An 11401-nucleotide genomic window follows, 5' to 3' on the forward strand; every position below is an offset into this window, starting at 1 on the left:
GTGACACGTCAGGTGAAAGATCACCCTATGATTAAAGAGTTGTTTCAAGACAATTACTGCAATGGTTGATTATTCAGTCCTATTTCCTTGCCTCCAAGTGATTGCGATTCTGGACAGGGTAGAACAGATGGCTTTGAGGGCATTTGCTTATGAAAATTTCCTGGCAGTAGTCAACAATCATATGGCTACATTGGTATTATCAGATCTTAAGTCCTAAGCTATGGTATGTCAATATCACAGGAATTCTTGTGAAAAAGGATACCCCTGTACTTCAGTGGCTTTTCATTTTCTGCTGCAGCAATTCATAGAGAAGTACAAAGCACTTTTTTGGCTCAAGGGCATTCATGGGAACAAAGAGCTGCTATCTATAAAAACATAATGGTATCCAAGGCGTAGTAGAGAAAAACTATGGGATACTTACAATATAGGGCCTGACATGCTCAAATTGTTCTATGCATAGCACCATCAGAAAAGATAACAGTGAACGTTTGTTGTGGGTTCAAAAGAATGAAAAATCGTTCATGAACTCCTAACTCACAGACAAGGAGGAAAAACTCAAGCGACCAAGGGAGTCTGGCTGTACAGACACACCGTTGAGCGTGTTAATGGTCCAGATGAGCAACTTGAAGGAAATACCAGTTCTGAGGTATGAAGAATACAAACCACACGGTAAAGAGAAAAAGAAAAGACACCAAGCAACAAAACATCAGGCTTGGGTGGCACTAAAAGAATCTGTCACTGTTTTTATTCCATGTGTATTTTTAGGAGTCTTGGAAAAGACGTGCAGAGTAGGTGCTTTGAGAAGGTTAGTGACACTTGCAGCAACAACTGAGCCAAAAGATCATATCCAATACATTCTCCAGTGTATGGATACAGGAATAAATGGAAATGAAGTTGGCCTGAAGTCTCTTTCAGACACCTTTGGAAGCGATGAACCTAGCAGACACAGAGCAGACACAGAAAAATACCTAGATCTACAGTGTTACTCTGACAACAAAAATTTGCTGGACTTTGGGATGTCTGTATTACTCTAATTTGTGATGGAAGTTAAAGGGTAAAAGTAAAACTGAATTGGCATTCTAACAAGTTTATTTAATGCAAACAGCCTTCTGGAGACATCAGTTTTGCACGGCTTATTTTTGAACCCACTACTTCAGAAGCAGAGGTATGCTTCCAGGCAATGCCCATTCCTGTACGCTGGCAGGAGATTTTTGTGTCTTATTCCAGTGCTTCATAGCTGCTTGGACTGGAATGGGATACTCCAAAATGTGAAAGCTGTGGAAGTAATGAACTGAGTTTTCTCTCTTTACATTTCTCCTACAGCCTGCAAAGAAACACCTGAACAGTTTCACTTCTACCCACAAACCTACTGTTGTATTTGCTAACATCTTTCATGGTTTAATATAATCAATTAATAATGAAACATCTTAAGATTAGCAGTATCTGCAGTCCCTACAAGACAACGATAAATATACCTCCTGTTCAAATTTATTCAGTTACCTTTAATAGCTCTTTAAGTGTTACATAAAACAGTTAAAAACTAAAATTAAATTGTCTATATTGATAGCAATAAGCATGACAAATTCATCAAGTAGAAGCTCAGGTCTTTGGAACTCTGCTACAGGAAAATACCCAAATTAACTTCTGGGTTGCAGTGGCTTGCTTTAGCAACATTTGGGGCACAGAAAACTTTAATATTAAACTGGCAACCAAAATGCAGCAGCGTTGCCTATTATGTAACACCACAAAGAATGAAGCATAAGCAGTGGGTAGAGGGCACATGTCATTACCTCACAGGTATACATATATGTGGCTTCAACATCACTAAGACTACATTCCACCAAGCAGACTAATTAAAAGTAAACTGCTGATCTGCAAGTAGTAATGTGCATTCTGTTCATAACAAATGACATTTATTCCCAAAACGCAGATATAGAGTTACATGAATGATATTCAAAGACTGCATGAAATACGAAGTTTTGAATCCACATAGTTTAGACACCAAACCTGCAGTTCAAACAAGAACAGCAGCTCGTCAGCTAAAAGGGGTGTGTAAGACCCATGCCTGAACTGTTGGAAGTCTTAAGAAGTGACTGGGGCAGCCATTTAATAAATTCTCCAGTGAGCTAAGCTAAATGATAGCCTGGAGAAAACGACTAGTTAAAATGGCAAAGAACATCTTATACTCAAGAGGGCACGTGGCCCTTTTCATAAACAGGTATTTCAATGGAAGGCTTACAGTTCCAGCCTGTCACGCTCTCCCTGGGTTGTATATCAAAATAACCTAAGTGTCAGAGAGTGGTTTGCCTCATTTTTACCTTGGGAAGAAAATAGCAACATATTGAAGGGGGGAAAAAAAACCCAACAAACTACTGCTGCCCTCATTTAATAGTTTTATATGCAAACACTTCTACAGCCAGAACTACAATGACACTCAAGCCCTTCTGTACATGAAATGGAAGCCTTTATATACATGGATTTTTACTTTTTTTAGTCTGGTTGCTAAATGAGAAAATTCTTGTACTTCCAGAACACAAAGATCAAGTGCAATGTTTCACCTCACAGATCTTAAACGTGTACATCTAAGCCTTGAAACTACCACCTTAGCAAAGGTCCTCTGACTTAAGAGTTTATAAAGACAACTTTTTCCCCCACGAAGACAGCCAAGCGTTAGAACAAGTTGCCCAGTCTCTCTCCCTGGAGGTTTTCAAGACCAGACTGGAGACAGCCCTGAGTAAGCTGGTCAGACCTCAGAACACACCCTGCTGTAAGCAGAAGGTTGGACCAGAGACCTCCTGAGGTCCCTTCCACCCCAAATTATCTCATAATCCCGAGTTTTGAGATTTTGCAGGTAGCCCTGAAAAACTACTTATTTGCTCACTTCCCTCTCCCTGCCTGCTTCTTCCAAGAAAAATACTGGGTAAGGTTTGGTTCTGTTTATTACTACATAATAATAATTAAAAAAAAACAAACCTAAAAACGCAGACTCAGTTTTTCTGGAGAAGCTGCCCTATCAGTTTCAGAGCGCCCAACTGGCAAGAACCGCAGGTTGGGCTTTAACACAGCTGACTCAGTCCTGTTATCAATCTACCTGAATCTCTTCACCAGGAAAAGACTGGAAAGGGGAAGAAGATGATACACAATATTTCACAGGGGATATTGTTAATGTGGATCTTTCAGAAGTTTGGTTTGCAACACTGCTCCCTAAATCTGCAGTGGCACACCGGAGGGGAAGCAAACTGCAGCCTTTCTTAAGCAGCCCTTTTAAGTCAGTTTTGCCAGTGAAATCACTGTATCACCTCGGGACATCTTCAGTATTGTAAAAAATTCTTAAATAGAAAGGTATTTCCACCGCCCCTCTAACAAAAGTAGCAGCTGATACTTTAAAAGAAAAAAAAAAAGCAAAAAAAAAGCAGTGATTCAGGGGAACACAGAAGGCTGAAGTATGTCAGGTGATGGCTCTCCCTGGGGTGATTTAACTTTTTCCAGCCTGCTATCTGCTCCACACTTCTGTCAGAGGTTATCATGTCACAGCAGGAGCAACAAAGCGAAGGTGCACCCAAAGTGAATCTGTACAAACTTACAGGCTTCTGAAGAGTGACGCTGTCATGCTTTCTTTTCTGCCACACTTGCCACAGAAGTAGCCTCCAGCAAGAGGAAATAGCACCTCTAAAGTCCAGGGGCAAAACATGGCAGGACAGACAGATGACAATGACATAAGACTTTCAGGGCAGCTTCAGATCACCTCTTAGAGATCTCTGAACTGGAAGGACTAACTACCTCACCAGCCTGAACGTTCACACCCAAAGAGAGCACAGTCCTCTGCAATAAGTACTGAAGAGCAGATGTAGCTACATTTTTCAGGGTTCCAAGTCAAATGAAGAGACAGCACACTTGAGGGTGGTAAACGCAGCTTCTGTCCAACGGCTCATGACCATGCTGCTGCTGCTGAATCATCTGCTGACATCACACACTAACTTAACATATTTACAATAAAGCGGAACTGATTCTCATTCTCCTTCAAGCAGAGTGGATGACTGGAACCAGGAACCACCAACTGTATATCCCAGGGTAGTCATCCATGCTCAATAACCAATGTGCAGTGATTTACCTAAAGGACCAAGTCATCAGAAAAACTAAACGAGCGCTGACGCTGTAAGGCTAACTGAGGAAGGCTGCTAGATGGAGGAAGCTGCAGCCAAAGGGGAATGCCTTGGTTGACAGGACATTACGGTCACTAGAACTTCACCAAGAGAACTTCCATTTTCAAGGAGTATTACGAAGTATGACCGCAACAGTTAATCAGAATACGATCTCTCATCTGAAGCATGCATTTTCATCTGGACATTTTCTAACCATTTATTGTTCATTTCCATTACAAAGTACAGCATCGGCCTCAACTTCCTGTAATATTCTGAAACTTCTTGCTAAGAAAAATTGGAAGTCTATGGAGTGAGCACATCCTACCACAGGATTTCAGATGAAACCAGATACAGTCATATATACCAAGCACCACAAGAAAACATTCTTACGCACAATTTGTGACATGAATGGATTAGTAGTGAAATATTAATACAGACTGAGGTTTCTGGCCAGGAAAAAGCTCAAAAAGAAACTGAACCTTTCAACAATTCCACTGTCTACCTAAAATCCCTCTGCTGTATTAGAAAGAACTCTAAGTCCCAAGCAGTAAGCCCACAAACATCAATATTCAATCACACACAAAAAAAATTCCACAAAACTCTTCTGTTAAGAGAGAAAAAACCCACACTGTTTTCCAAGATGAGAAATGCAGTATGCTAAATGCTACTGTTTTCCCTTGTCAGAAAAACTGAGGGAATACAATCAGTGACTATAACCAACCACTCTGGAGTTTATACTCTCACCAAGGAAGTGAGAAAACTGATTTCCCAGATCCACATTAGGTTCACAGATACTTCTCTGAAGTATTCTACAAAAACTGCTCCAAAATGAAACAAACAAAAAAGACTATTAGTTAAAGCTAAGATCAAATGAAAAAAAAAAAAATTGCGCTCAACAGGATGGACCGATGTGAATCGCCAATTCTAATCTTGATTTAGATCAGTCAGCAGGAAACCTTGATTTAATCTATTTTGACCTTATTTTACATCCAGGCGTTATTCAAAAGCTCTGTCCCCCCTTCCTGTTTAAACACCTCAATTCGCAACCACATTAGTGATCGTGTTACCTTTACTACTGCTTCTTACAGGGGAGGCTATTACGCATTTATGCACATTGTTTTAAGGTAATAGCATAGCTTAATAAAAATACAAAGATTAAGAATGTTAAAAAGTCATTAGCAATGGTTATTAGATCATGTGTTTCTTAAACATTATGTCCAGAAGTTGTTTCAAGCTGCATATGAAAACTAGAATTCAGTTACATTCACAAAGTTTAAAACTCTTCAACTGGAAGAAGTATAACATTCAGAAAAAAAGGAAAAATTGACCAGACATTATGAATTTAAAAATGACTTATTAAAGCACTGCCACACAAGGTTAATAAACTGATTTTTCTGGCCAAAAGCAACTAAACTTTCAAAAATCCAAACATTAAAGTGCATTCAAAGAAATCGGGCTGAGTCAGTTTAACCGTCCACCGACACCAGAAGAGAAGTGGTCCTGCTCCTCTCCAAGACACGCACGCTCCTGCTTCTTCCCATACTTGCCTGACACCTTAGGCCACCAGTTCAAATTTTTAACCCACAGAAATACACTCTGCAGAAGGAAAAACTTAAGTTCTTATTGTAGCAGGTCAGAAAGCTGAATAACCTCACCGAGGGGCGAGAAACACTAGGAGCTGGCATGAAGGTGGTCAACTGCCTGCTGAAGACTTGGGAGAAAAAGGACCCTATTTTTCAGCAACAGTAACGGTGAAGAGCTTCCTGCGATCAGAGTCAGAGCTGCACAAGACAAGGGTACTGGCTGAGGAGAAGCTAAGTCAATCTCACAGCTTGACATTTTGGGAAGGAGGAATAGGTCATCCTCCCACTGATCTCCACGACTGGTTCTGCTGCCCCATGCCATCCCTCACGCCAGCTCGAGTCTCTGTTGGATCTTTCCATTAGCTGATACAACAGGTTATCCTGCAGGATGCTTTTCCCTTCTTTCTAAGCTAGAGAGCCGAATCAGCCCACGGTAGAAGTTCAGGGAGCATCTAAGCAAAAGCAGCAGAAGGAGCAGTATCTCCCTTTCCAGGCAGCTAGGAGCTGTTAGACCACCTCAGCCATTGTCCATCCCTCCTAAACCCAACAGTAACATCAGCTTGAAATTTAAACCAAGCTATGCCAATCAAGATCAGGGATACTATGTCCCTACCTCTCCCAGCCCGCCTCTAACCAAACATGACCACCCTCTTTCCCACACAGCAGCCCTGGTACTAACAGCAAGTTAGTTTAAAAAAAAAAACAACCACCTCATCATTTTCCCATTAGTTTTACCTGTTTAGAATCCTGTTGCCTGTTGCAACCTGACTGGTGGATCCTATCACGGAACAAAATAAAGTAACACCAGGAGCTCAGCACTTCTGGAAATTACAGTAGGTATTTAGCTGCCTGTCTTTTCAACACAAAAGTCTGACCCCAGCTCTTCAAGTTTTTGGAATCAGAAGATCTCATTCATAAAACTTACATTTTATTCAAACATTATAATGGCTGAATAAACAACATTCTCTTTCAACTACTAATCAAGCTTTTCAGTCAAAAATCTTTTCTTCTCAATAGACATTAAAATACTCGTATTTGGAAAAAAATATGCATGTATCAGCATTCACTCCACCACAAAGCCTAAATAAGCAGCTTAATGCACGATATGGTAATATTCACAAAGCTTGAGCTCATCTTAAGTTAGAGATGATTTCTTTCCATTTAGGACTAGAATAACCTTCTAACATGTTGGAATATTAGGACCCAAACCAATCACGTGAGCATGCTTCAAAGTAAAATGAAACCCTAACACAGGTTATTAATCCCAAATCTAAGCCCAGTTTAATATATATTCAAAATCCTTTCTTTTTTTTCTTTTTTCTTTTTGTCTGTCCTGTATTCAAACTGGTAGGCTTCTACAAAAGTGAAACAGCATTTTTAGTTAATTTAGTTTCACTTTCTGGACTCATTTACTTACTAACCAGGCTGAGAGCTCCTGTCTGAAGAGCCTTTCTGTCAAACTCAAAGTTTCTTATTTATATTATTTATTTTTTGAGGTTTGTATGTCTAGCATTAAGTCCTGGCTGATTCTCTAGAACGCAACACTTTAGGATCTTTCCTGACTGAAGGTTGAGTTCCTGTGCATTCCCTCAGAAGAGTCAGCACAAGGTTTTTCCACTGGGGAGGGATGGGGAAGAGGGCAAGAGGCACAACAGCAGTCTTACTTTCCACCCACATTTTCAAAGCCAGGCTGGTCCCAGTCCCCTTGTCTGCCGAGCCAGGCGAGTCCTAGGGCTGCCTGAATTATCAGTCTTCCCTCGCACTCTCCCCACATCGCATTATGCAGCACATTACTTTCCTAACACACCCCTCCTCCAGCATACCTAGTACACCACCACGTAGTGGCAGTCATCTTCAGTTCCTCTAGGCAGATCGTTGATGCCAGAGCTTCAGCGGCAATGGCGTGCTAAGACTTCCCATCCTATCCCCTATATACTTCCTAAACTGTGCTAGGAACCATATTCAGGACATTGCTCCTAGCTTAAATCACTGAAAGTAAGTATAATTTTTTAAAATTCTGACTGTTTCCCAATCCAGAACGCAGCGCAGCCATGCAAACAGCTGTCTGCACAATTCAATGGCTGTGAACGAAAGTCAGTCAAGCCTACGTTGCTGCTGCCACCCCTGTTCTATTGAACTCATCCCACAGGTGGATCAAAGCCTTCACAGACCCTTTATGCTGCTCCTGCCCCTTAACCTGAAATAAAGAAGCCGAAATAGGACAAAGAATTCATCTTAGCTTTTCTTCACAAAAAGGAAAATGCTGGGGGGGGGGGGGGGGGGGGGAACCCTCTTCCTTTCTTAGTAAGGTATCAAGACCAACACGTAATAACTTTACCTGTTGGAACAACATCCACGAAGTGAAAAACAAAACCTGCCTGACCTCCATAACCCACTGACTTTTTATTGCTCTCTGCAGCACGAATTCTCTACAACTCTCAATGCTATCACTGCTGTAACGTCAATGTAAGTACGTGACAATACAGAATAGGAAGTAATTCAGCGTACTGCCTGTGGCTCTTTAGCAATATGGCGAACTTCAGCTCCCACCAGAAGAGAGCTAGCACAAATATTTCACAATAATGCTGCGTTTAATTAACAAAACTTACAAGCAATTGGTGAAACTTGAGACAAAGATCCCGAATACTGTGATGCCTAGATCAGCACAGGCCCCAGTATGTGTCTCTGACTTTACAGATGACAGGAGTTTAATAGCCGCATTTTTTCGGCCAAGAAATTACTCGGGAATCAGACCTGTGATTCTCTGCCCCTCAAGATACAGAAAAAAACAGACAGGCTGATTCTTTTAACTTCTAAGATTAAATTAGTACATTTCATACCAATTACAGGAAGAATGCTTCACTACAGTTTTCATTTGGGAGGGAAAGGTAAAATAAATTTAAGTAAAAATTCACACACATTCAGGAATTTCAAGGGAAGAGGGAAGAAACCTCATCTGTAAAATACTCTAATCCTGATACCTGCAACTCCCCCCAGTCTGGCTAGAAGAAACGCCTGTCCCACAGAAGGGATTTATTTTATTTTATTGTTAATAGCATACCTTTCAAGTAAGCATTTCCAATTCATTTGTCAACACCGTTCAAGCAGCAAATTACCTTAAGATCGGAATCTTAGGATAATTTGAAGAAAACTTAATGAATTATCTATTCATCTGTCCTAACTTGCCTCCTAAGAAGCAAAAAAGCTGCTCTTCCAGATACAATCGGGATGGACAAATCCACACCTTGATAATCAAACACGTATCTTGCTCTGCCTCCCACAGAAAAAAAAGAGGTCAATAAGCTTTTTCCCATTTCCTACAACTCCCCTGCACGGTCCTTCTCCCTTTTTTGGGAGAAAGGTCTCCCTCCTAGGAGACTGGAAGGGCTGCCCTTCTATCTATAAAGACAGTTCCTCTTTGTCTTAACGGCTACAAAAAGATACTTAAAGAAAATAAATATGTGTTTTATCCTCAAGCAATGGTGCTCCGATCAAAGCCTGGGAGAAACGATTCCATCACGTTGGGACAGAGACAGACGGCAGGAGCTGGCCAGAAGCGCATCCCTCTCCACCCAGAAGGGATTAACACCACCACCCCCCCCCATGCCACAGCAGCCCAGGCTACCCCACTTTCCACCTCTCCCCCCCCCAAAGACGAACCCCGTCCCAAGGAAGGCACAGGCCTCGCTCCACTGCCCTCTCCCCCGCCCTCGCTGCTCAGGAGCAGGGCCCGGTACCCCGCTGACCGCTCTCTAGCATCTCCCCCGCAAGGGCTGCTACCGGCTGAACCTCGGCCCCCCGACCCGCGGACGAGTCACGGACCCCTACCCGGCGGCGACCACCACCTCCCGGTGCCTCCCTCGGGCGGGAGGCGCCGCTTCCAGGTCCCCGACCGACCCGCCCGCCCGGGGCCTCGCTCGGGTCCCGCCCGCCCCCCCACCACCGCCGAGGCGGGCCCGGCGCCCCGGGGCGAGGCTCCCCGTCCCGGGGCAGTAGGCCCCGGAGGGAAACGGACGGGTACCGCGAACCCGACACGACGTCCCGGGCTCTGGATACGCCACCTCCCCGGCCCCACAACTAACTTGTGGGACGCTCCGCCCGGCCGCGGCCCCCGCGCAACAAGTTCCCGGGCAGGCTCCCCCCCCACCTCCACCACCACCCCCCCCTGCCCGCCCGGCCGCCGCCGCCGCCGCGCTCTCACCTCCGCCATGTTCGCTGCGCGGGCAGGCGGGCCGGCGGGCGGCGGCGGGGTTGGGTTGGGTTGGGGAGGGGGGGGGGGGAAGAGGGAGGGAGGGAGGGAGGGAGGGGAGGGCCGGGGAGGGGTCACATCGCCGCCGCGGCGGAGGAAACGGCGCCGGCGGGTCACGGTCTGCGCGGCGGCGGGGGGCCGGGGCGGGCAGAAGGGAGGGGGCGCGCCACGCACTACGTCACCGCGCACAGCTCCCCCCACCCCCGGAACGCGCGGGAAGCCTGCTGGGCGCGCCCCCCCCCCGCCCCCCCCGGCGCCTGTCACTCAGGGGGCAGGCCCCGCCCCCGCCCTGTCAGCCGTGAGGCGGCGGGCCCCGCTCCGCTCCCCGCCGCCCCGGGAGCCACCGCCGCCATTTAGTGCTTGGCAGGACCGGCTTGAAAAAAAATAAAATAAAATAAAATGAAATAAAAATCAGATGCCCGGCGCTGTACAGTCGGTGTGGGTGCCGTTCCCTCCCGCCTGGCTCCTGACCCGGCAGTCGTACTCACTCGGTGAGGCGCACAGGCGTGGAAGCTCTCTCACCGACGACGAAGCGTTAAGAGGGAGGTCTTCAGGGAAAACAGCTCTTGACCTGCTGCTGCTGTGTGGGACACTCTTGGGTGAGATAATACCCACAACGCTAGGTTGGTCCTACGTTAAAGGCCCCCCCCCAAAAAAAACCCCAACAACCCCAACAACCCAAACCAAAACCCCCCCAGTCCTAATTCTTACTCTTTTCCCTAAAACCTTCCCCGGCTGCCTCACCTGCCCAGGTTCAGCTCTGTCCTAGGGCTGATGACACAAGGACACGCACAGCCCTGCGAGGCAAAGGGGAGGGCTCCTGATCCCGAAGTCTGGCATTACAATTGCTCTTGGAAGCGAGGAGGACACGGTAGCCTGTCAAATACTTTGGAAAAGCCTGTCTGCCCCCGTCTCGGGGGAGGGGGAAAGCCTGCCTCTGCTCTTCCCCCTGCCTCAAGTCTCTGCTGGCCTGGGGCTGGGGGCTGCCCGCTCCTGCTCTGCCCCCTTTCAGAGGCGCACAGATCATTTACGATCCGCAGTTCTCTCCCGAGCCGCCCTTCTGCCACCCCTTCTCCCGACGAACCGCATTTTAAATCCTCAAAAACGGTCCCCGTGGGGCGACGCTGAAAGGAAAGCACCCACGCATGCAACTTTTGCTGCTGACTCAAGCAAACGAGGGGAAAAAAAAAAACCAACCAAAAATAAAAAACCAAAACAACCCCAAATCTCTAAACCTTCCCCGTCAAAAAGCCCACACCTGCCCCGATCCCCGCCACCGGGGCCGAGTTTTACGGCGGGGCGCAGGGAGCTCCCGTCTCCCCGGGCCGCCGAGGACCTTTGTGCTTCAGTGACAAAGGGGGGGGAGCGGGGGCCTGCCGCGGCCCTGACGGCAGGGGAGGAGCCCCCGGGCCGGGCAGGGGGCGGAC

General features: G+C 45.9%; 1 protein-coding gene across 6 annotated transcripts in view; it reads right to left on the reverse strand.

The window, feature by feature from the left end:
* The window catches only part of MIER1 (MIER1 transcriptional regulator), a 45869-nt gene extending 34582 nt beyond the window's left edge, over positions 1–11287 (reverse strand). For 2 of the 6 annotated variants that reach the window (XR_007506892.1, XM_049807372.1), the window contains exon 1: positions 9927–10038. Coding sequence is in view for 1 of the 6 variants with exons in the window: in XM_049807372.1 (XP_049663329.1) it covers positions 9927–9935 (9 nt within the window). In the remaining 5 variants the exon portion in view is untranslated. Of the gene's footprint in view, positions 1–9926; positions 10039–10462; positions 10569–10718; positions 11153–11232 lie in introns of those variants that run through there. The other 4 variants (XM_049807375.1, XM_049807376.1, XM_049807373.1 and 1 more) reach the window with 4 other exon arrangements.
* Between the last annotated feature and the right edge of the window lie 114 nt (positions 11288–11401).

The sequence above is a fragment of the Accipiter gentilis genome, chromosome 8 (genome assembly GCF_929443795.1).
Source record: "Accipiter gentilis chromosome 8, bAccGen1.1, whole genome shotgun sequence".
NCBI lineage: Eukaryota > Metazoa > Chordata > Aves > Accipitriformes > Accipitridae > Astur > Astur gentilis.